Source organism: Pezoporus occidentalis, unplaced genomic scaffold, assembly GCF_034315485.1.
Source record: "Pezoporus occidentalis ecotype Australia unplaced genomic scaffold, CSIRO_AGI_Poc_V1 ctg29, whole genome shotgun sequence".
NCBI lineage: Eukaryota > Metazoa > Chordata > Aves > Psittaciformes > Psittacidae > Pezoporus > Pezoporus occidentalis.
The window spans coordinates 6,791,700-6,817,631 of NW_026914829.1; the positions used below are offsets into that span (position 1 = coordinate 6,791,700).

The following is a 25,932-nucleotide window of genomic DNA, read 5'->3' on the forward strand; positions in this document are numbered from 1 at the left end:
TAAAATTACTTCTTCCAGTCATTCAGACAAGATAGCCTAGTGCTTTCTCTGACCTTAATGTGCAAGTGAATTTCACTCTGAAATCTGAAGCTGAAAAATTACTTTGTATCTTTCTCAAGAAAGAATTTAAGATAATAATAGTGCTCTTTGGAAGCAAGGACTATAAATACACAGATACATGCAGTTAAATCTGATGTGTGAAAACTGAAGATGTAGATAATTTGCAGAATGTCATCTTCTTTGACCAAACACAAGATCATGTAAGATGTTAGCTTCTGTGTTTGGTTACAAGTACCTCTTCCAATAGATAGCCAGCTTCAGCCTGAATTTTATGTCCTTACTTGTATCCTGTTTTGTCTTTTAGCTGCCCTCCTAAGAGCCTGTTACCATCACTTCAATGCAAGATAAGGGTTGCTTGCAGACTGAACGCAAAGCAAAATACTGTAAAATTGGAGGCTTCCCATTCCTATTTATATGAAACTGCACTTTCACCACAGCTAGAATTCTGCATGTTTCATGTTTCTCCCCACTTTTGGATAGCTCAAATTTTGTTATTCCGGTGACAGTGCTTTGCTTTGGTTTGCTCATACTCTATCTATGGCAGAATGGAAGTATGTCAGTCTTGGTAAAGCTGACCTCATTCATAGCAGAAAAATTATGTTTCCATTTTCTTTCTTCTGACTTGAAGCATCCCTTCTTAAATATAAGATACACACTTAGGATGTGAACTCTCAGGCTATACAGGATGTAATTGCATGTCACTGCATGCTGTTTCTTTTTCTCATATCTTTGTGCAGCTTGAACATTTTTGGAAAGGAGGAATGGGAAAATGATAGCCTGTTCAGCTGCTGTGGAATGCTTTGTTCTAGTTAATTCCTCTATTTTACTTTGTTTGTTAATCTGTTGATAGCTGTTGAACCCATATTTCAAGTCTGGGAATCTTCTCTGCAGCTAAGTGATCTCTACTCAAAGATTCATGAAGTTAACGTTTAAAAAGCTAGTCACTGCCCTCAGTGCTAGAACGTGTGTGATGTGCACATACACATACTCTTGACTTAATCCAGGCCTCTGGTCTCTGCCACTTTTAGCAATGGTTCTGGGGTCTTTGAGCTTTCAGCTACATCTTTTTTGTTTTGCTAGTGGGGTTTTGGCTGTGGGGGTTCATAATTGGAGGTTTTGTTTTTTTGGGGAGCAATGCATGTGTATTATGAAATTTGGGTCAAGATTAATAAATCTAATTATCCTCAGAGATACCATGTATTGATTTCCTTTGACTATAATGAGGGCTTATATGCATTGCAGTATCATCTGTATTGAGTACATCTCAGACACGAGGTGACTGCTTGGCAGAATTGGTGCCTTGAATACGCTAGGTATCTGAAGAACTGTTTGATGTGTAAAAACAGAGTATAATGCTTTGCATGTGCTTACAATTAGGCATCATAAATGCTACCTGAATTGTGCCCCTAGCTTCTGCAATATAACTAGGTGCCTTTGTCTTTTTGAGACTTACGGAGCTATACATAGAATCACGGTGTATTAGACAAAAAAAAAAAATACGGAGCGAAGACCTTTGTTCCATCAGTTTGGCCAGCTGAGCAACTCCTTCAGAAAGAATCCAGAAGACCTAAAACAAGAAATTCTTCCCTGTATGGTTAAAGGGCAAGTATGTTTGTGGGGAGCGGCTTAAGGGAATGGACAGTAGCTCCTAGCCAGAAGTTATCATCAGTCTTCCAGCTGCTAGGTGGTAAAAATGGCAGTCTGGCTAACATTCTCTGTATGTAGCAGTCTCTTAAAATGCTTTTACACCCTGTTGCTTTGGGTCCTAATGAAATCCAGGTCTCTCTCTTTCAAGAGCCAGTTTTTCAGGTGGTCCCCTTGAGCATCTCTGGTCAAGAGCTGACTGTCCATCTGTGATTAGGGAAGAGGAGATTATCCAGGCAATGAAACTGTAATGTCCAACTAGGGAAGGCCCTGCTGTAGTTGAGCTTACTCTGCGCTAATGGACTAAATGATGTCCAGAGGTCCCTTCCAAGCTTAACCATTCTGTGATTTTTATGACCACCTTTCATGGCCTCTGTAGGAGATGTAATACTTTCATAAGAAAAGAAACTTCAAGGATTTAAATCCTTTTGAATATCAGAGAGTAATTCTGCACTAGCAAAGATGAACTGAACATTTTAATGAAGCCTTGTCCATATGTTCTTCATGTGGATTATCATTCTGTCTGCTCTTTCCATCCTCTTCTGTTCTGCTGTGCTCTTTTCTTCTGCTTAGCAGAAATAGTGTATTAACACATCTTGTACATGGAATGGTTTCAGAAGAAATTCCTGACTCTTCCCTTTTTAGAAAACTTATGTTTGTAGGAGAGATAGACCAAGTAGGGCAATGCACAAGCTTCACAGAGTTCTAATGTGTTCAGTGCTCTTGATGCCACTGATTTTTATTCTTGCTGCTGCCCAAGTTGGATCTGAGTAGGCAGAAGGCAACCAATTGAGAAATGTGGTGGGGGTGCTTACAGTATGCATGGCAAGTAGCCAGAAGTACGTGGCAAGTGTTCTCCACATAAGTGCTTTTGAGGAAACTGTTGCCTCCTACACTCAGCTGGACAGGAACACTTCTGATGTTGTTCAGAACTTTGTTTAGTTATTCAACATGCTTTTCTTATAGTCTGTGGTATTAACTGAGTTTTAATCATGCTGTCAACCCCAGGAGACCCTTTATAAATCTGCCTTGCTATTCCAATGTGTGTTTGTGGGTAGTCTGCTTATGTACATAAGAAAGTCAGCGGTGTCAATTTAATACAGAGCTGCCAAACAGTGCATTTGTTTGAAAGAGGCTTTTTAATCTTCTCAAAAAATTGTAGTAGAAATATTCTGGATATTCACAATTTGTATCACAAGCCAGCATGTGTTCTACACTCTATTTCTTGGAGTTATACTTTGCTTTGTTTATATTATGTCAGACAGTAGAGACCTGGTGCTTTTTCAGTTTTTCTGATGTATTTGCACTTTACTGTTTCCACACATGAGTTGTCAAGAATTACCTATGGAACTACTTTGTACCTATTGTAACTTGTCCTCATTTCTGAAAATACTGGTTCTTTTTTGTCGCTGAGGAATTCCTGGAAAGATACATCTTCTGGTGTAGCTTCAGCTCATTGCACAGTAGGAACATTTAGTGCTTTCAATTACATACAGGCTGGGTATTTTCATAGTGTTGCATGCTTTCAGCTGGAAAGTAAAATTGTTTCACTTCTGAAATTAAATAAAAAGACAAGACTAGAATATGTAGGCATTTCATGTTTGTAAATCTGTTAGGATTGAGTTTTTCCTGCTTCAGGCAGTTGGACTAAATGATCATTGTAGGTCCCTTCCAACTGATATATTCTGTTCCAGCTACAGAAATATACCAGCTACTCTCTTTGTCTTGTGTTTACAGCCCTCTATGTCTGAGACACAAGACCTCAGTGGATTTATTTTTTTTTTTTTGACACTATGGAAGTACCCACTTACTTCACTGTAAAATGGCATAGGCTCTTGATAGTGCTGTGAGAAAAGTTCATGTGTTTAAATATAATTATATTTGAATGAATGCACAAGGGCTCTACAAATTAAAATCATCCACTGTTGGCTGTTAAAAGTGTGTTATTTGCCACTAAGCCAAATTACGCTTCCTTTTATTAAGTGGGAAATTTGATGTCAGTGGGATTAATGTGAGGAAGCTGAGCTACAGCTGAGGGTTGGAGCATCTCTCCTATGAAAACAGGCTGAGAGAGTTGGGATTGATAAGCCTGGAGATGAGAAGGCTTCAGGAAGACTTCAGAGTGGCCTTCCAGTACCTAAAGGGGGATTACAAGAAAGCTGGAGATGGACTTTTTACAAGGGCATATAGGGGTAGGACAAGGGGGAATGGCTTTAAACTGAAAGAGGGTAGATTTAGATTAGATATTAGGATGAAGCTCTTTCCTATGAGGCTGGTGAGGCACTGGCACATGTTGCCCAGAGAAGCTGTGGCTGCCCCATCCCTGGCAGTGTTCAAGGCCAGGTTGGACGGGGCTTTGAGCAGCCTGGTCTCTTGGAAGGTGTCCCATAACAACCGTTCCCGTAGCATGGGGGTTGGAACAAAATGATCTTTAAGGTCCCTTCCAACCCAAACCATTCAGCTATGATACTTTGAAAATCTTTTCCTAATGCTCTAAATGGGTCATGTTATGCATTTTTTGCGAATTGTCCTTACGCATGACTGTGCCTTAGGAACTACTGAAGCAGAAAGTGAAGTTTGAGGTCTTGGTTAATGCATTAAGATGACGTGGTTTTTATAGCTTTTAAAAAAGCAACAGCCAAGCAGTGGGTATAACTTACAGCTTTTTCCTTTATGAATGTCTGTCTTGTCCCTCGTAGTGTTACCTAATGAAAGTCAATTCACCTGGTATTGTTTGACATGTGATTACTCCTTTTTGCTAGCTTTAAGTTCTTTTTGGTCTAAATTGTCATACAGTGGCCTAAATATATCATTCATATAATGTATGTATGTATAATGTATGTACAAAATCTGCTTTTTGTAACAGATCCACCATTATGTTAGGAAAACTTTCCCTGGTGACCTTTGTCATAACTAAGATAACTTTTTGTCTACTTTTTTTTAAACAAATAAAAGGATCCAATATGATCACATACATCTGGTCTCTGGCTTAGTTTGTATACATGTCAGTAACCAAATGTAAGGAACCCTGGAGTGATCTACGAAGAATATAGTATTAAAAGCAGTCTTCAGTGTAGTTGGTTTTAGTCCTTTCTTTTTGCAGTCAGCCCTGCAGTGTTTGTAGGAGTTAGAGCTCAATATAAGAGACTTCTCTACAGTGTTTTGCTTTTCCCTGTTCGTTTAGTAGAATGTTACAATACTTCTAGATGCTCATCAGTGTGTTGAGACTGGAAATTCTCATTCACCATTAGTTTCTAATATTTTTGTGTCATGGTCTAATATAATCTTACCCTTTAAAATTCTTTTGGCATTTGTTTGCTTGCACTGAACAGCGCAAGCTCTCCTTGCTGTTCTATGCCTTGTTGGCTATTGTAAAAGCTTTTCTCCATGTCTACTTTAGGTTTGAGTTCAGCTGGTTTGTACACAGCCAGCTTAAGGCTGTACAGGGGGTTTTGTGAGATCTCTTGAGACTCATGTATGAATGTTGTTCATTTTCCTGTCTCAGCTTAAAAAAATACTTGCCCAAATAGTGTCTTGAATCACATTGTCATAGTATGTGACCTCCATCACACTAGTGGCTCAGTCTCTCTCATGACTGCTGAAACACAAGATTTCATCTGTAGTCACCTCCATTTTAGTAATCTCCATTTAGGAATGTTTGCTTGTCCCCCTAAGTATGGAGCCCCTCCAAATCCAAAAGGCTAAAAAAAAAACCACTGGTCCATAAGCTTATATTTCTCTCTTTAATCTTCATAATCTTATTAATGGAAACAGTGTTGCTGGAGCCTGGTTTTTCCCTACAGCAAAGGAGCAAAGATTGTCTTTAAACCTTCAGGATTTGGGCCAGGTATTTCTATTAATATTATTACTGTGCAGTACGTCCTTTTGACCATATGCCTAGCTCTAACACTGTGAAGTTTCCTTTGTATAATCTTGAACTGTTTTCCATCTATTCCACAAAACTGGTATAGCATGCACAACTCTTGCCCCCCCCCCCCCACCACATACATGTTTACACACAGTCTGATATCTATCAAATCCAGGTAGATTCAGAACACAAAGTCATTTTTAGATGGTGATTATAAAAAGTCTAATGCTTCTCTTGCCTTCATTCACCTTCAGTGTCTTGTTTTCAATGCTAATAATCTACCATTGTATTGAAGGCCTGTCAAATTCCTGGACGTGAAAAAGCACACTGAATGTGGCAAAAAGTTCTTTACAGTTTTATTTGTACTTGTGGTTGGACTCTGGAGTCATCAGCAATGAAGAATCCACTCTATTTGGAACTAAAATAGCAACTAAGTCTGCTATCATAACGCAGAACTCCAAAACATGGTGGTCCATGGGCCATCTCATCTAACATAGAGGCGTAGAGCTTCCTCCAGTTGTCACATGTCACATGTTCAGAGCTATGTCTTCCTTCAGTAACATATAGCTATGAGGAAACTTTTCTTCACATTGCAGAAGAACTTGGAAAACACTTTTAGTCTTCAGTAGGCTGAAAGTAATGAGCTATCAATTAAACCTCAGAGAAATAGAGACACGATAAGCTGCTGTGGTAGTTTTTAAAGACTTACAGTAGTTTGGGTGAACTGGAGTCTTCCTATCATTAATTCTTTCCCTATAAAACTTACTGGATTACCATCTGCTGTCTAAGATTTTATAGGGAAGTAAGAAGAGTTGAAAGCAATGCAGAACTAATGCTAATAAACATTCTGTGTTGCTTTCAGCTGTATCCACATCACTGCCATCCCTGGCCCCTAAACAGCTTAGTTTATCTGCTTTCCTCTCTCACTCCAGGTTTCCATCTGTTAGTTCCAGAGGCTACTTTGTTCTGAGATATGTATCTGCAGTAGTCTGTGCAACAAGGCTTCCTTTTTTTCCCGTGTAATTTGCTTCTTACTGCTGTTCACATTTCTTTCCTGTTTGGTTCAAGGCAATGTTCCAGAGATAATTCACCTCAAAGTATTCTTTTTCTTCCGGACTGGAACACCAGGTCTTGTAATATGTGAATACAATTTTCAAGAATGTCCTCAAAAACATATCCAGTAGAATATATTAAATTTGCTGCCTCGTACCTTGTTGCATTAATGCTGTATCTACACGTGGCAATTTTCATTGCTTCTGACTCCAGATAGTGTATCCCTCATTCTTTTGCGGTCTCCCTCATCTTTTCTTGAGGTCTTTTTAAAAACATGTCTCAATTGTGTATGATTGTTTTGAAACATCAGTCTGCTTGGAAAAGTGTTCCCGGATTGGTCTCTTGAAAGCCCACATGAATCTGCACAGATCCTCCATTGGTTATGTTGACTGGAAAATAACAGCAGCAAATAACCATATGTACTTGGCTGTGCCCCAGGAATGGTGAGAGCAAGTCTTGTTCCACTTTGGAAATCCTATAGCTTAGATATGTCTCTGACGGTGGATCTTTTTCCTTGAATTTGCTACGCTGCTAATCTCCTGTCAAGAGGTAGTTATTTTTAAGGCTTTGAGCAGTTTTTACCAGATGGATTAATTTCTAATCCCACATAGTGCCAAAGACATCAGGTTAAGCATCATTTTCATTAGGGCAGAACAACTGCTCTGTAGCATCAGGCAAGACCAACCTCCTGTGGTTAAGCCAATGCTCATGGACATCACAGAATTTTATTTTTTTTTAAGTAATTGCAGCAATAAGACCCTGAGGAAAGAGCATCCTCTGTCATCTGAAAAATGTTTTGGTAGCTCAGCTCCAAGTCTCTTAACTGCAGAGTGCTTCTTTGGAGCATGTGAAGTTGCTGAGTATGGCAGGAGAGATATTCCTCAGAGCCTAATTTTCTTGTTCATTGATACGCAGGACAAACTTGTTCAAAAAGTTTTGGGCTGCAGGAAGATACTTTTTTTTCTTCTTCTTCAGGCTAGAATATATATACTTGGGGTTCCAAATACTTCAGACTGAATCAGTCAGGTTTTGTCAGCTGCTTTCTAGTGGCAACATTTCCTTCATTCTCCCAAGGAAGGTGTACTGGGATGCATGGCTTCCTGCTGTCTTCAGAAGCTTGAAATACATCAGGTTCTAAGCAGGGACCTTGTGATGCCTACCTGTCACTGCTGATCATTTCCATTCTGCTGTGGTGGTTGGGAATTGCTAGTTGTCTTAAGAGCCAACCTTGCAGTGCTGATATGCGCTGACACAGGTGTGAAAGCTTTGCATCAGTAAAGAACTCTCCCACTGCACCCAGCTGCTTCTTCCTGTGTCTGCTGAGAGCTCCAGCCTGTATGACTGGATGCTGCTTTGGACTGGCAGCTAAACCACATCTTTGCTGAAGATCACTGCAGCTGATCTAAATACTTCTTTCTAAGCAAGAGAGGTTTTTGTGAAAGAGTAATTTCCTCAGTATTCACAGCCTCCAAAGGCAGGCTTTATTTCAGCTTGCTTTCTGAAGCAATAAGTATTAGAGATGGGAGAGCCCCATGTGAATGAGAAGGAATGAATGTTTCAAACTGGTTTTGTATTGCTTTCTGAAGCAATGCTAATGTGTGTATAATGTGAGTATAATCCCTATATTTTAAAAAGGAAAGAAAAAGTGATTTTTATTTTCATTTTTTGGTGGGGATAGCTGAACAGATAACTAGAGAAATCATATTTCCAGATGGGGAGCATAAACTCCACTGTAGCTATGAGATGGCTGGCTCTCTCAGCAGATTTGGAGAAAATGTGTTTCCATATATAGATTCATCAGTATCTCAATCGTTTGCTTGGAAGAACAGCTTCCTCAATAGAAGTGCTTGAATGTTAATTTATGTACTGCTTTTGGCTGTGCTAGAGTTAATTTTCTTCATAACAGTTACGATGGTGCTATGTTTTCTGAATTTGTCATGAAAACAGTGTTAATAATACACCATGTCTTGTTTATTGCTGAGCAGAGCTTGCACAGTCGCCACCTTTTCTGCACCTCACCCTACCCCACCAGCAAGTAGGCTGGGGCTGCTCAAGGAGCTGGGAGGGGACACAGCCAGGACAGCTGACCCCAGCTGACCCAAGGGATATCCAATGCCATATGGCATCATGCTCAGCATATAATAAGGGGAGACGAAGGAGGAAGGGTGGCTCATTCAGAATGATGCCATTTGTCTTCCCAAGTAACCCTTACATGTGATGGAGCCCTGTTTTCCTGGAGATGGCTGAACACCTGCCTGATGATGGGAAGTGGTAAATAAATTTGTTTTGTGTTGCTTGTGTGCATGGCTTTTCCTTGACCTATTAAACTGTCTTTATCTCAACCCACAAGTTGTCTCCTCCAGTGGGATGGGGGAGAGTGAGCAAGTGTCTGTGTGGGGCTTAGCTGCCTACCAGCATCAAACCATGACATTTAGTAACGGCTCTACTGGAGTTCATTAAAATGCTGCAATATTAGTAGCAGTACTCAGGGAAAGGATCCAGGATAAACTTCTAGGATAAGTTGCTTTAGAGTTCGAGATCTGCAAAGGGCAGTTAACTTCGTCTTATTATATTGCTTGTTTCTACCTACTTTCTCTAGTTGTCCTCTGAGGAGAGCAATTGTGGATTTTGTTTTTCTAGCTGTAGAATATCCTGGCAAGGGAATCTTATGAAAAGAATATAGTAATGTGTCAGTGTCTGTCTGTCTTTGAACAGCAGTCTTAACCCATAACTCAAAATTGATTGTGCTTGCTTGCTTACTTGATGGAGGGCATCATTGCAGCTTGTCACAGGTATTTTCATGTCACTGAATGATGTGTAGAAAAACTAACATTTAGGCTTCACAAGCTTTCTGCACAAGTATCTCTTCAGGCTTACACCTTACCATAGGCCTTTCATAAGGTCACTGATTTTTATGATATTATGATTATTCAAGAGATTGGACACAAGCAAAAAGTGTTCATGATTTTTATGATATTATGATTATTCAAGATTTTTATGATATTATGATTATTCAAGAGATTGATTTTTTTATGATATTATGATTATTCAAGAGATTGAACACAAGCAAAAATTGTTCATGTATGCTTGTAAGAGTTAAAAAAAATGTCTAACAAGACATTCTCCCCCATAAATAGTCATTTATATGACTATTGAAGCATATCACCAAGATACACGCGGAGACAAAGTTTGTCCATCAGGACTGGTGGCTCAAGGATGAAGGTGATTTTATTCAGTAGTAAAGGAAAGCAATTTATTGAAGACAGTTACCTGATGATAGTATGTTCTTCTGTTAGGCTGCAGTAGGAGCCATTTTTATAACATTGTAAGTCCTTTTCTCTTGGCAAAATTGCTTTGTTAAGAATCTGCACGGACTTGCTTGTATAGTCTCCATACACTGTATATTAAAATTGGAGTCTAGAGAGCATGTTTTTCTTCAATTCTCTCTTCTTTTTTTTTTCTTTTTTTTTTCTTTTTTCTAACCCTCCTCCTCCCGTCCCACAATATCTGCTTGACTGATTAGAATTCATGAAACTGGGGATGTTTGCAATAGATAAAAACTTTCTTAGTATTACTTGATATTTTCTTATATGTAACTTCAAGTGTTTGAGATGTGCATGCATACATATACTCATCAACAAAACTATCGTCTTCATATTATTTGCGTGTATTAGTTTTCTTTAATCAAGTGATGTTTGCATTGAGTAACTAGTAGCAGATTGCCAGTGTCGTCAGAAAGGGGCCCATAAGAGGAAGAGGCGTATAAGAATACTGCTAATTCTGTAGAAATAATTGGGTTACCATGTGTTTCTGCTCCTGTCTACTTCTAGTTTTTCCATGTGATTGAATAGTTGTAGTTTACTGATTTTAACGAGTGATTCAGTTGCAGTGCCTCTGTGCCAGAAGAGACCTGCATTTTGAGCAGCCTTATAACACTTGTGTAGGAAGGTTTTAAAAGAAATTTAAGAAATTAATATGTATGTTTAGTCTGTAAATGTACTGCATAAATTTATTGCCAAAACGTATTCAAATAGAAGACTTTAAATGTAACCTTGCTAGTGAACTCTGGGGTTTTGAAGCTGCTTTTCTGACTGAAGTTTAGGACTCTTAATGTACTATTTTCAGTTTTGCCTGTGAGAGGTATGGACTACTGAAGACAGACTTGCATGAAATAGGAGGGAAACTATCTTGTATCAATTACTTGGGTTTTTTTTTAAAGTCTCCAGTTATTTTTAAAACACTGCATTTCTTTCTGTTTAAAATATTTTTTTCTTACCCCACAGTGTTCATAGGAAAAGTACTGAAAAGACTCTATGCTGAAACTTCATCATCTTCTTTTGTGCATACTTTGAGTGGAAAAGAGGAGGTTGTTCTTGGAAATCTGGACTCAGAATCCAATGTTCAGACTTCAGCAGATGCTAGCACATCAACTGATACATCCTGCAAATCAGTTCAAGGTGAGACTACATAGTCTTTTTTCTGATAATACACTTTTAAATATAATTACTTGTCATGAGAACAGTGTAGTATCTACTTTTTTAATCTATTGATACCAACAGAAAAACTTGAATACAAGCTCTAGTGGTACTTAATACCTAAAATACTTGAGGTCAGTGCTTAAGTCCTGTGAAAGGCAAGAAACAGTGTATGTGCATGAATGCAGCGTTCAGCAGCAGCTAATATAAAACTTCAGTATAACCTGTAACTGTCTCTGGTGAAATGTCTGTGGAATAGTGAGAAAATTACTCATACTAGTAGAACTCTGCTATTAGAGATACTCCTAAACATTAGTGGGAATACGTGATACAGTGCTTTGTCGTGCCCTCATGTGGCAACAGAAGGCCCATGGGGAGCATAAACCCAAGAGAAGTCAAACGTCAGTTCAGGCACTATGTTCTGTTAGGGTATGTACCCTGCTGAAGAGCGTTATTTTATGTCTGTTTATGCAATCAAAGTGGTACATGAGTATTTTGACAGATAAGTAAAAGTCCTTTTTCAGATGGGTTGTAAAATGTGGATGCTATGCCAAAAGATGGAGGAGTTGCAAAATGAGGTAGCTGTGTTATTACTTGTGGGTGAAAGGCTCTGTGCACCAAGTATATATAGAAGTGTGAGTTGCTTTGTGTTGCAGTTCATCTAAACCCAAATTTTGCCAATACTGAAAGAGGTTGTTAAACTGGCTTGAAATAAAAAGGTGTTTTTCCTGAGAGTACAAAAAGCTTTCTTTACAGGAGGTGCTCAGCTAAACCTCACAAACAAACAAGGATTGCAAATGTGGCCCAGGACAGGAGACTAAAGTCCTGAAAGAAGTGAGCAAAATGAGTGGTGGGATTAGAACCCTTGTCCTGGGTTCAGCAGTAGCAGTCGTTTTTCTCCTTCGCGGTAGCTGGTGCGCTGCTGTGCTTTGACTTCCAGCCTGGGAACAGTGCTGGTGGTACCGATGTTTTCAGTTGCTGCTAAGTGATGTTTACCCTGACCAAGGACTTTGTGAGGCTCATGCTCTGCCAGGGAGGAGGGGAAGCCGGGAGGAAGCAGAGACGGGGCGCCTGACCCAGGGTAGCCAAAGAGGTATTCCATACCACAGCAAGTCATGCCCGGGGTGGGGGTTAACTGGGAGTTACCTGGAAGGACACGGGCTTCCAGGTGGGACTCGTTTCTTGGCCGGTGATATTGTATTCTCTTCCCTTGTTATTTTCTCTTATCATTGTTGTTGGTGGTGGTAGCGGTAGTGATTTGTGTTGTACATTGGTTGCTGGACTGTTCTTGTCTCAACCTGTGGGAGTTGCACTCTTTTGATCCTCCTCCCCGTTCCTCTGGGAGCAGGGAAGGGGAGAGCCCCGGTGGGGGGGGGGCCCTCGATTGCTGTCAGCCTGGCACCACTCACTGGAAGTGAGTGAACAAGCTGTCTGGCTAGGGTTTAAACCACGACAACCCTGTACTACCTAAGAACAGATACTTGTCTTGTTCAGGGTTCTGCTTGGTAGCATCAGATGGAGCACTTGTCTGAATTACAAAGGAACTCTGGTGAGCTGGTTGATCTTCAAGAATAACCTTCTACAAAGCACAAGAATGGCTCATTTTGATATGCAGAAAGCTAAGCAATTGTGGCAGAATGCCTGACTGAGCTCAGATGTGTCAGGGAACAGCAAGGAGAAAGTGAGGTAACGCTAGCTGGGTCAAGACAGGCACAGGAGCTGTGCCAGCACCATGGAAGCGGTCCTACAGTACCTGAAAAAAGACAGCAGAGCATGTGTGGTAACAGTAACCAGGCTCAGCAGCTGTCCCATAACAGCAGGCAAGTCTATGGTGACAAGGCAGGTCCAAGGTCAAGCCATTGTAGAAAGTCTGTGTCAGAGTGTGCATCAATTAGGGTATGTGCCCAGGCACAGGCATGGCTGCAGTCTAGCTCAGGCTGAGAGCTGCTTAAAAGCCTCAGCTTAAAAGGAGCTCCTGAGTGATGTGAGGTGAGCCCTTTTGGAGGTGGCTTCTTAAAGGTCTTTCATATGCAGCTCTTTCTTCACAATAGTCTGGATGAACAACTCTGTGATATCAGAGACCTGCCATAAGTACAAACAGTTAAGAGGGAGTTCTGGGCCCTTACAACACAAAAGAAGTACAGAGAAGGTCAGAGTGGGTATTTATTAGCTACCAAAGAAAAATACAGAAAAATACAGCCTGAGTATGCTGGAATGGAATTATAAGGCCAGAAGTCAGCTGGAGTTGAAACTCATGAGGGGGTGTAGGAGCAAACAAGAAGTGTGGGGGTAGGGGGGGAATAAATTTTCTGATTATTTTGTTATTTTGGTTTTTATACCTGGTTCCTAGTACAATATTCAAGTTAATTAAACAAAAGCATTTGATTCAGAATCCTAATACAGGTAAAAATGTAGCTCATGGGAAAGGGAACAAACATGGAGCAAAAAGAACAGTTCCATGTTTAGGATTTTCACAGTGAAGCAACAAGAATGTTCTTAAAATTAACAGCAAACTGACTGAGCTTGTTTTCTGCTGGAGGCAAGCAAATCCTATGGTAGTACAGAAGGGATTCTGCCTTGAGTGATGTTCTACAAATGTATACTTAAGAAAAACAAAACAAAAAAATGCCTTGAAGAGGGTTGCAGTGATAAACTTGTAGGAAAAAGAGAAACCAGTTACCATCTATGAAACCAACAGATAATTTAACTGTTCTTCTCTGACTGTGGTTTCATTTAAATTTAAGGAGGTCCTGCATGAATAGTCATATACACATTGTGATTTTATAGCATTGGGCACTGAAAATATATCTTTAGTGAAAAGCTTATAAGATTTGGAGCAATGAGCTGTGTGGTCTTCCATGAAGAAAAACATGAAGGCATTTACTGAATTTTTTTGATCATGTAGTATTTTAAGTAACTTTTCTTGTACACCAAAACTTATAGGCATAATTAGGAAACAGCTGATCATTTCAGTAGCAGTAGTCTAAGATGGACAATGGAAAATTAGGTAATTTTTGTGTGTGGATACAGGTTGCTTTCTAGTTTGTAAGTGATTACTTCAGTCCTACAAAATGTACTGAATAATTTAATTTAGTGTCAATAAGAAACTAGGATTTCTTTGAAAAGAAGTTGACTTAAGTCCCAAGTATTTTCTAGGATTAAGTAACAATTTTTAGTATAACTCATCACATTGTTCTACTTGCCTTTAACAGTTATTTTCAAACTGTGAAAATACCATTACTGATTTGCATGAGCTAACACCCCCCAGAGTCTGATATTTATTGAAATGCAGTTTGCAGCATTGCTGTTGAAGCATAATAGGGATTTAAGCCCATAAAATTTAAAGACCATACTCTGATATCCTGTGAATATTTGCATTTATGTTCCTTTTTTGAGATCAAGTTGAAGTTGAGATGCTTAAGTATTTAGAAGATCAGGACCCATGCTAGTGACTGGTTCTCATTTAATTTTGGAAGATCAATAATTTAATATCAGAAAGAGCTGTTCCATAAAGCTCCTCATATAGTTCTGGAACTAAAGCTTATAATAAGACCCAGAATAACTGGAGATTGAAGGAGAAATCTGAAGGACACTGTTCTTTGTGACTACAGAGTGATCTTCTGAGTGCTGTTTGGTTTTGTTTTTTTTTTTTTTTTAGCAAGGTGGTAGTTCTGTTAGGTATTGAGAAATTAGGGGGAGGTGCCACATTTCTGAACCCCAAATAACTTATGTATTATCTCTTGAAAATAGAATTATTTTTTATTTTAAATTACTTAAACCCAAAAAAAACCCAACCACCTGCCTGTGGCCAAATTTGCCATTCAAGGGCATATTAAGATGTACTTTCCCTTTGGATTGTCCTAAATAGCATTTTGTTTTTATGCTATTCTACCATCAGTGGAAAAAAATGAATGTGACTAAAATAGGAGCTCCTTCTGACCCCAAGGCAATTAGATGGGCCTTGCTAACTATTTTTCCCCTTGAGGAACTTCACTCTTCCATTGCAAAGGCTATAGTTCTTAATTTTAGAAGATGGAAGAAAACAATTTTTCTTGCTTCAACGTAAAATTTAAGAGGGACTAGATAACCAGCTTTATTACCTTAAACTATTTGAAGATAAACATACATGTAATAAACCTGAGCCTTCTTGGCAGGCAAAGTATTAAAAGAGGAAATAGAAAACTGAAATGTCCTACAAATAAGAGGACTTAATTTATTCTTCCCTAAGCTAGCAAAGATGCTTCCAAGTCCAGTGTTATAAATGCTTAAAAACTCGCACAAAAAAAATAGTGTCTGGCAAAAGACTGAGAAAGCATTTCTAACGATGAATTACTCATTTGGGCATGGGTTTTGGCTAAGTTTTGTTCTGAGGATTGGTTTTGTTTGTTTCTGGCCCTTGATAGGTCAGGATCTACTTGCAACAAGGATTAATTTCATGGAGGGTATTTCTCTTGAGATCTGCAGTTATGTGATTTCTGTTGATACTTTAAAATCTCAGCAATCATTTTTAATACCTTTATATATTCAAATAAACATGTGCTTCTGACCAGATACTTGCAAAATGTAAAGTTGGCTCTTTTAATGGCCTCCTTAGTCTCAGGCCTTTTTCTTGGCCAGAATTATAACTGCTTTTTAAAGGACTTGGGATTTACTGATATTTAGCATCTTCCCTATAAAAACTAAAATGTAAGAGTTGTTGAAGAAGGATAATTGTATGCAATTGAAATGTATAGTATTCAAATTTTCTATAAATTATATAGAATAAAGCATGTGTGTGTATATGTATATATATATATATATATATATATGTAAATATATAGTGTAAAGCATGCTGTTCCACTTTTGGGTTTTGTCTTTTCCCTAATTCTGAAAAAGGGAACTGGAATGCAGAAAGCCTCGTGTCTTGGATCATTTGGAGACAACCTATTTGATCTTTTTTTGTTTCCTTCATTTATTTAAGTAAAAGGTAATGCAGAAAAATACTCAACCGTTACTATTCCTAAGTTTTAGTGGGTTTGGTTGTTTTTACAAAGGAAAACATGTTGTATAAATAGATAAAATGCAATTTTTTCCATATTCATTAAATAAATATCTATCAACTGTGAAATATCCCAGCATTGTTATCCTATTTGCGGAATTCCTGTCAAAAAAAAAGTGCAGCTGTGTAATTTTCATAGGTGTTTTTTTGCTGTCCCTCTTAATTTTTCTATTAAAGTTATTAATGCTGACTGTACATTGTGTTTAAGACATCATCACTGGGACACTTGGACTGCATCCTTACTCATCTTAATCCTGTCTTTCTGCAGCCATATAGAAAACTTATACTTGTAACAGAGGTGCCTAGAAGACAGAACTTGTCTAAAAAATTTGCCTGGACAGCCCTGGCTTTTAGTTGATCAAATTGATGAAGTGCCTGTGTTTGAGAAATTAAACTCTAGCAGTACCTAATGCAATAAACAGCTTCAGAACTGTTAAGCAATTCTGCTTCTTTTTAGTTAATTACTCTGAAAAGCTGTCTATTGTGAATCAGCTAAAGAGCAGTGGAGTTTATAATTATTATACAACAAAGTGTTGTCACACGCTCCTGTATTATTCTCTCAAGGGTTTAAAAAATTCTCTCATTACATGCTGTATTACAGTGGCATTCTACTGTGAAAATGGGACAGATAGATCCAGAAGTGAGTATTTGACTGAAGACACCAACCTCTGGTGGCTGTGGTAGAAATAGTGCCCAAGCAGATTTACAAGCTGGTAGCTGCGTGCTTGCAGGGAATGTAGAGATCTGGGGTTTGGGGGGCAGACGCACAAACTCCAAACAGAGAAAAAACCCTGTCTCCGCTCAGAGTGAATGGGCTGCATGTATAATATCTGTAACTTCTGTTGTGACAGAAGCAGCCTTGTAGTTCAGTCTCCAGCTCCCCTAGCAATGCTTTTTTGTTATTACTTTATATATATATATTTTTTTTTTTTTTACCTGTTTCCTGCTAGTTGGCAGATTCTTACCTTTTCCAGTGTTCTCATGTATATACATTCACTCATTCTGCTCTTCTGCATCTTCATTTCAAACAGTTTAGCTGTCATGGAGAAATTTGCTGGCCTCTGCGATAACTGAAGGCAATTTAACAAGCAGTTCATCTAGTATGTAGCAGTTGCCTAATTGGAGTAGAAAATGCCAGCTTTAGCTGCAAGTGTAAACAAGCTCTAAACCTAAATGTAGCCAGCTGCAGGAAAACTAATTATCTGGAGAAAGGAAACAAAGGTGGCTTGTGTATGGACTTAATAAAATGGTCGTGTTTCAACTAGAGAAGGGCTGATAGACAGTCCTGAGGTGGCTCAAACTGTAGCATAGTAATTTTGGTGTATTGATGACAAAACAGGCTGTGTGAGATGCCTCTCATGTTCCCATTTACACTAGGGAGTTTATTACTTATGCTGCCATTGTCAAAATCATAGTTGTTCTGAGTCAAATTTCATGTTTTCTGCTCTTAACATACTAATTTCCTACTTGTCTTTCCTACCAGCTGTACCCTGTAACCACTATCTGAAAAGTGGAAATGCTTATCTGGACTTAGTACTGAACTATGTTCTGGGAAAATGATTTTTCATATTTTTTTGTGCTCTGGGAGTTTGCATTATTTTTGTATGCAAACAGGAATGGGCTCTTGCTGATGAATTCCAATTATAGAATTAAAAAAGTGTGTGTGTGAGTTCAAAACCTTAAACTTTGTTTATTTCTATTCTGATGAGCACATCTGTTTGTTTTCTGGTCTAGTTCCAGGTAAGTCCCAGTAATGACATAATCACTTAATCAGTGAGGGTAATTAACTAATTGCAATTTACACATGGTCTTTTAGATTCAGTGTTGTTGCTTTTATTCAAAATATATAGATAGATAGATTGACAGGGATGTATTTGGCTTTTGAAAAGTGTGTTGAACAAATAAGATCTGCAGCACTGGAAGAAATAATTGAGCTGAGTACTAACTTAAGATAGCTTTATTCTCTTGTTTATGCAGCTAGAATTCTTAGACACTTAATCACAGTGTTGCCTATAATCATACACCAGGACATATGAGACACTGGAGCTTTTCAGTAATACTTAGATGAATGTTGATTTCATCATTACCTCGTATATTCAACTTTCACATAAAATAGCTTGTTACCACTTTTTGAATTGATTGTCTTGTAATCTTTAAATTGCCACCTGCCTATTGTCAGATTCTGCTCTGCAAGTGTTCTGTTTCTTGGTTTTCTTGATCAGGGCTTTTTCCCTGCTTCAGTCTCTCTTTGTATTTTGCTTTGTTTTCATTACTTTTCTAAGGGAATGTAGATGTTTTAATGGTTCATAGGTAAAAATTCCTCCTCAGATGATGAGTGAGAACAAGAAGAAGAAGGATTTTTACTTCTCTTTTTAATCTGTCTTTTATTCTGTCTGATAAAGAATGTCTGCCACTTCTGATGTAATGAAACTGAGGCTGGGTTATTATGATGCTAACTCCTGTCTCCAATAAAATAGATCATAATACAGCGTTTCTAGGTGTCAAAAAAATCCCTTGAAGTTAGTGTACATGTGGGAGGTGCCAAGGGAAGTAAATTTGAGTTCTCTTGTTTGACTTTTTTGTGTGGTGGTGTTTTTTGGGGTTCTTTTCTTTTCGGTTTTTGTGGTTTTTTTAATTGTTTGGGGGTTTTTCTTTTTTTTGTTTGTTTTTTGTTTTTTTTGTTTGTGTTTTTTTAAAGGATTTCCCATCTCAGCTTTAGGCTTTGTAAAATGGGTATATCTTTATTGACCTCAATTTCCTTCTGATGTCTTTGTTTTTCATCAAGCTGAAGAAGACAATGATGAGGAAGTACTGAGGATTTTTTTCAAGTTGTTTACTTCTTCTTATGCTCTAGTCCTCTGAGCATCAAGCCCCCTCCACAAGTTTGACCACATTAATTTAATTGATAACTTGCAGTTATTCCAATGGAAATATTAACAGAAACCAGAATGGTTTAAAACTGTGTTTTAAATAAACAAGCAAAAAAAAAATGCTTGTAAGGTATGAAAAGCAAAAGAAAACAGTTACCTGTTTGTTTGGTTTTTTTTGTTTGTGGTTTGGCTTTTGTTGTTTTCATTTATATAGGTATATTTAATGATGTATGGCATAGTTTAAAATAGGAAAAAAAAACAACTTTTTATTAGTTTTTAGGTCGTCTTACACCTGTCTCAGGTCTTAAGAAAAAAATCGAATTCCTGCTGTTCATACACATGAGGCACTGATAAGGCCTGGTATTGAGTGGAAGAGAATGTTAGTTTTATACTGAAGATGCAATCTACACTGAAATAAATACATAGCCATCAAAAGTGTAAGAAGCGCAAATGTATTTATGGAAATAAACTACTAACCTTTAGAGTGAAAGAAAGTTTAAGACAGTGTGGTAAAATGCTATTGTATGGGAAAGACTTACCTGAGCCTGTAGAGGAGGTAAATGAGACAGCTTTGAGAAATAAGGAATTGTCAAGATGACCTGTCACAGGTGTTTGAACTTGAGTACAGTAGATTTTAATAAAATGGAAAGTTAATTTGAATTGCAAAAAAGTATTTAAAAACATAATCAATAAAATCCAATGTAGGCAGCTTTTCGAAAGTACAGAGGGCTTAACAAAAAGGCAACTTAAGTTGGCAATATTTGTAGAAGTATTTGAGACATTTAATGCAAGATGAGTGTATGGATCATCAGTCATTTGTATGCTGTCATTACTCCTCTTTCCGTTCTCCCTCCTTTCTAATCATACTTATGTTTGAACAGGAAGGCTGAAATGTAGCTTGTCAAATATTAAGTAAACCCTTCTTTCAAGAAATATTGCAATGTGCTTAGTTGAAAAGGGTTGGGAATCCATCCCACCAAACCCATGGGCAGCACTGAATGACTGTATCTAGTTTCACTGAAAATGTAATTATCTTAGTACATTGGAAGGGATGAACTGTAAGGCAGGCAGTCAGCTACTCCTTTCCTCTTGCATTCTCTTCAGTTTGCATGCTCTACAGGGGAGAGAGCTGGGGGTTGCTGCTTAGGAGGTGGTTCCAGACCCGAAGCCATAGGCAAACATTACCTCCCTAGGGATTTGCCTACTGAAACTTTGTACTCATCTGAGCTCCTGAGAAGCCTGGTGGTCACGAGGACTAGCTACAGATGATCATACAGTGGTGGGATGAAACAGAAATCATTTTGCTCATCTATGTGATAACTGGTGGAAGTCATCACAGGCCAAGGAACCAAAGGCTATGGGTAGAAAAAGAAATTTTCAGTCAAAAGTAAGTCTTGCAGACCTAGCTTTATTTATCTAATCAAGTGTACTGAGTCACCAAGTCATAAAAAGGAATGCCTAGGAAAGACTCCCATAACTCCTGACTGCATTTACTTCATAATCCTTTCCATTATTTGAGAAGAGGGAGCAACCTCTTATCTGGAGGTTTCTCTTTTTATCTAGACTTTCTCTTTTTAATGAAGTGAAACAGTTCTAGTAATATGAAGTGTCAGAAGGGAGGCTGGAGTGAGCTGACTTGAGTGACAACATGCTACCAGACATAAACGGCACATGTATATCCTAAGGATTTGGAACAGTCTGCTGTAATATGGCTAGGCTATTATTATTATTAATTATTATTATTAAAACATTATAATAAGCCTGGGAATGCAGTGGAAACATGCTATTTCTTGAACATCAAAGGATAGCAGATTTTTCCTGTTTAAAAATAACTGAATAAAGTAGCAGAAATTAAGGTAAGTAAAAAAAAAAAAAAAAAAACAAAAACACATGAGTACTGTTGCCTCCACTAGTATGTAGTGACCACAGTGTGTCAAAGAGAGTATAGCAGTAAAGTAAGTGAGCATAATGTACTACTTCTCCATGGTGTTCTCCAACAGTTCGCTGCTTGTGGACTTTCAGAGCCAGAGAAAATGGCTCTATTTAATTACCTGATTATTATTTTTTTTTTGCATTAATTTGTTGTTTGAATCTATGTAATTGTGCCCTTTAGGATGGAACTGTGTGCTTTGAAGTTTTACCTGGTGTACAGGTAAATTTACTGTTTAAAGTAGAATAGCAGACATCTTCAAAATTCTAAAGCTGAAGAAACTCTGCAGATGAAAATACCTTTTCAGTATTCTGTTACAGGTACTGGTGCCAATAAAATATGTAACAGTAGCAACTAATGTAACATGATATTACTGAATGTCTTATGGACATTATTTAGAAAGAGATGAAGAATCCTTGGAAGGAGTATATTTTCTTAAGCCAAAGTGGTTTGAGTGACTTTCCTTATTCCAGTAAAGTTCAGGTAATGAGGGGATGGATATTTGCAGATGAGAGAAATTTTTCTATTAGTTAAATTACTAATATTGTGCACTAGAGGTATTAAAACAAGCTAAAGGAATTAGACTGTAAAAGTAAACTATATTTATTAGCTCTCCATAAAGGGATTTCCATAATTTTGTGAGAGGGAAGTTCCTACCTGCAATAGTGAATTTGTACAGAAATAATTCATCAGCTATCCCAATCACCCAGCAAAGCAGCACAACATTTCCATTACTATGTGATGGTTATCATGTTGAGTAAAACAAATCAGTGACTGTCCATTCTTTGCTAGGTTGTTTATTATTACCATAATTTTTTCTCTCTACCCAATGTGACATACCTAGTATTGAGGGAGAGAATCCTGCCAAAGGCTAAGGTCAAGCAACAGGCTAAGGTCAAGCAACAGGAATTATGCAGTACACCAAGGAAAAGGATTGTACTTTCTGATTTCACAGAAGATTACTTGAGCTAAAAGGTTCTGACTTTGTGGAAAGCACTGTATTGTGTGTGTTGATTTGAGACTGGAAAACAATCCTGTAAAAGTCAACCTGTGAGCAGAGGATGATTGCACACCATATAACAGCTCGTGTTCTTTAAGTTACTCTGATGTACCTACTGTGACAGACTAACTATAGCTTGATGTTCAAGAACTTGGATATCATCAGACCAAAAATGTATATACACTGGGCAACGGAGTGTGTTTGGGATTAACAGATTTCTTACAGCATTCATGGTGGTGAAGGACTATTAATGCCTTCACATTGATCAACTGGAAAAGTACCTATTTTTCAGTACCACAGGTCAGGAAGACCCTCAATGTGTGTATGTTCTGCTATTAGTCATTGATACCACCTTTGCTACACTTAAATTTATGAAGGTCTTTTGGAGGAGACAAAACTCTCTTGCCTGTGATTTGCATGTGCATTGTCTTTAAAGACACTTGTCTTGCAAATCAATGAGGGAGAAAGTAATACTGGATCCATATTGTGTAAAGAATAAAGAAGGGTTGTATGTGTGCACTGGGGATTGTCATGGTTTTCAGGTTGTAGTCTCAGTAATAAAATGTAATTAAAATGAGGAATAGCTAGAAGATGGTCATGTTCTAGCTTATGTAGTAAGTACAAATATACTTTAATACAAACCTCTTAAAGGAGATAACGTACCTTTTTAGAGCCTTACTGTTGTCCATGCTACATCTTTTGTAACACCACACAGTAAGTGCCTACTAAGAATAATGACTTTTGTAGAAGGTGTTACATCGAACTCATCTTTCACTTTTCTGTAAAGACCTCTTTTGCGGAGTGAACTCTTCCATGTGGAGAGGTGATAGCTGGGTGTTCCCAGGGGATAATATTGTGGGAAACATCGCAGTTGTGGTCAGGCTAGGCTGACTTGACAGTCGTTTGGGGGAGGTGGCAAGATGTTCCAGCGGAGTTCTGGACTTGAGTAATATATTTGCTCCAGGAGTCCTGCCCTGTGGGAGCACAGCAGTGGGTTACCAAGGATTTGAGTTGCAGAGAAGTTCTTCATGGGAAAGAAGAGATCTAAGTATACCATTGTGAAGCTCTAATGAGTGCGTACACTGGGGCTGCCCCTCTCCAGACACAGCCAGTTCCAGCTGCATCCAACCCTTCCACTGCAGGGCACATCTGAGCCCAACCCTGCAGCAGAGGTGATGGTGCCTCTGGAAAAACGTGTGTGAGAAAGGAGAGAACACTCCAAGAGAGGATGGAACAAGAAGGACTGACAAGTAGCAGCAGGAACAGAGGCAAAGGAGGTGCTCTGTGATTGATCAAATGCTCCTGAAGGACTGCAGCCCACGGAGAACCCCCACTGGCGAACCCCCACTGGCACGGGGGAAGAGTAGAAAGGAAGAGTCAGCAAAGAGAAGCTGTTACATGCATACTGTAAACAGCTTCCAAGACCGCCTTGCCCTGCCTCACTGCAGGGACTGAGTGTAACCTGAGGTGATAGCTGGGAAGAGAGAAGTTGGGAGTAAACATGAGGTGGAGAGGAAAGGTGTTTTTCTGAAGTGTTTTAATGTTTGTGTTTTTAATTTTTGCTTCTGTTTCCCAATGGCTGAGTCAGTAAATAAATATTTTGAGTAATTGGCACTAAATTAAATCAATTTTTCCAAGTCTGTTTTGCCTACAGCAGTAGTTGGTAAGAGATCTCCTTTGTCTTTGACATATGAGCTCTCTCATTCCTGTTCTTCCCATGCTTTCTGTACCTTACCCTCATCCCGTGTAAGGGGAGTTTGGCTGCTAGCCAGGGTCACCCCACCTTAGAAACTTGGAAGCAATTCAGTCTCTGCCCAGGGTTTAATCAGGCTTACCAGAAAGCAAAGGACCAAGATTATACGAACAAGTCTGGCCAGCTCTGCATTTGAGGTGTGCCTAAGCCTGCTTTGTGTTCTGGAGATCTGAAAACCATGCTAGTGTAATCTGCCACTGTCCTGGGTTCAGCAGTAGCAGTCATTTTTCTCCTTCTTAGTAGCTGGTGCAGTGCTGTGATTTTGACTTTCAGCCTGGGAACAGCGCTGATAACACCAATATTTTTAGTTGCTGCTCAGTAATGTTTACTCTGACCCAAGGACTTCCTGAGTCTCTGCCAGGGAGGAGGGGAAGCCGGGAGGAAGTAGAGACAGGACACCTGACCCAAACTAGTTGAAGAGGTATTCCATACCACAGCACATCATGCCTGGTATATAAAATGGGGGCAGTTACCTAGAATGGTTAGATCACTGCTGGGGTTGGGCTGGGTATCAGTCGGCGGGTGGTGAGTGGTTGTATTCTCTTCCCTTGTTATTTCCCTTATCATTATTATTATTGGTGATAGCAGCAGTGATTTCTGTTATACCTTAGTTACTGGACTGTTCTTATCTCAACCTGTGGGAGTTACATTCTTTCAGTTCTCTTCCCCATCCCTCTGGGAGCAGGGGGAGGAAGTGGGGGGAGTGAGAGAGGCTGCGTGGTTCCGGTTTACCAGCTGAGCTTAAACCACAACAACCAGCATTGAGCTGCAGGTAGGGGAAAGTTTAAGGATGCTGAAAACTAGCCTTAAAATAAAATATCCTGCATCTACCTGAGATAATGACAGACTGGGCGGTTGACAGCCTTACGTGGCTGGAAGCTTTACCCTCAGCTCCTTCTTAAAAGTCCCAATACTTGATTGCAGTAGGATAGCAAGGGATAACATAGGTAGGCAATTTACTGACATACTGACAGGTGCAACCTTGGTAACTAGTTTAGATGCATTTCTTTACTCTGTGCACAAGGTTGATTTACATGCAAAGGATCTCTTAGTGTGGGGAATATCGTGGAGAAGAACATGTATAGGAGACAATTCAAAATATTTATTCTGTATTCTTAGTTTGCCTTTAAGAGTAATGCTTGTTGTCTTTATAGTTTTGTAAGTAACCTTTAGATGCTTTTTTTTCTTCCATAAAATAAAACTTCAAAAATGGGATTCATGACTTTTTAACTATTGGAAATGAGAGTATTCTTGAATATCTCCAGTATCTGATTACTTTCATTAATCAAAGAAAAACTTTTTATGTCACATTTTTATAAGCTTAAGCATTTGCTTTGCAGCAATGTTTATGATTTTATACCCAAGCAATCTCAGCCTAAGGAGACTATGGCTCCAGGCCAAGAAAAGTCTATATTTAATAGTTTGAGATTGGGAGATTTGATACACTGAGATTATACAGTTGTGTGTATATTTTTTTTATGATATGATAGCAGTTTGGTTTTACATACTTGCACAGGATTAGCAAAGACTAGTGCTTGATTTATGGTTTGCAGACTACTTGAAGATGCAGATGGAGTGAATAAATATGGTTTTTGGAGACTCCTGTTTAAACTTGAAATTGCTTTGATTCATCATTCATTTACATAGTAAAAGTTGTTACTGTTCTTTGTAAGATTAGGTTTTACAGATATTTCCCCAAACTCTGTCGTGTATAACTGTTTTGTCCTGGGAAGCTGTTATCCCAATATATCTACTCCTTTTAAAATTAAGGGATTTGAGTTAGGCAGGACTGCTGCAAATTGAGTTTAAAGTTCTCATGGCAATCTTTGCTTTACAAAATTTAAATTCAAATTGGGGAAAAAAAACAGAAAAATTAAAATTGTTCAGAAAGAAGTAACTCAAGGAGTATTTTTACATCCCTGTAATTTAAAACTGTTGCCAATTAGCACTTCATCATTAATGAACCGGGATGGGGGGGTGGAAATCAATGCAAGTACTGCCAGTTCAGTGACTTGGCATCATCTTCATAGAAAGGGATCTGTTGAAGAATTATGCCACATTAATTTTTAGTGGATCTTTTTCCAAATCATGTAATTGATCTTCATCTTTCTGTATTATTTATTTCTTTTCCTTTCTTATCCTTTAAAATAAGCATCATCAATATCAGTTTGAAATTTTCTGGCTTGTTCAAGAAAAAGCAGTAACTTCCTAATGTATTCTCAAAACAAAATAATTACATCC

The 25,932-nt window shown here is 38.5% G+C and overlaps 1 protein-coding gene across 2 annotated transcripts in view; it reads left to right on the forward strand.

Moving 5' to 3' along the window:
- ERICH1 (glutamate rich 1) overlaps positions 1–25,932 on the forward strand; it is a 75,743-nt gene that overhangs the window by 7,063 nt on the left and 42,748 nt on the right. Inside the window, exon 2 of one of the 2 annotated variants that reach the window (XM_062626274.1) lies at positions 10,909–11,086. In XM_062626274.1, coding sequence (XP_062482258.1) covers positions 10,909–11,086 — 178 coding nt within the window. The remainder of the gene's footprint in view (positions 1–10,908; positions 11,087–25,932) is intronic. The other variant, XM_062626273.1, reaches the window with a different exon arrangement.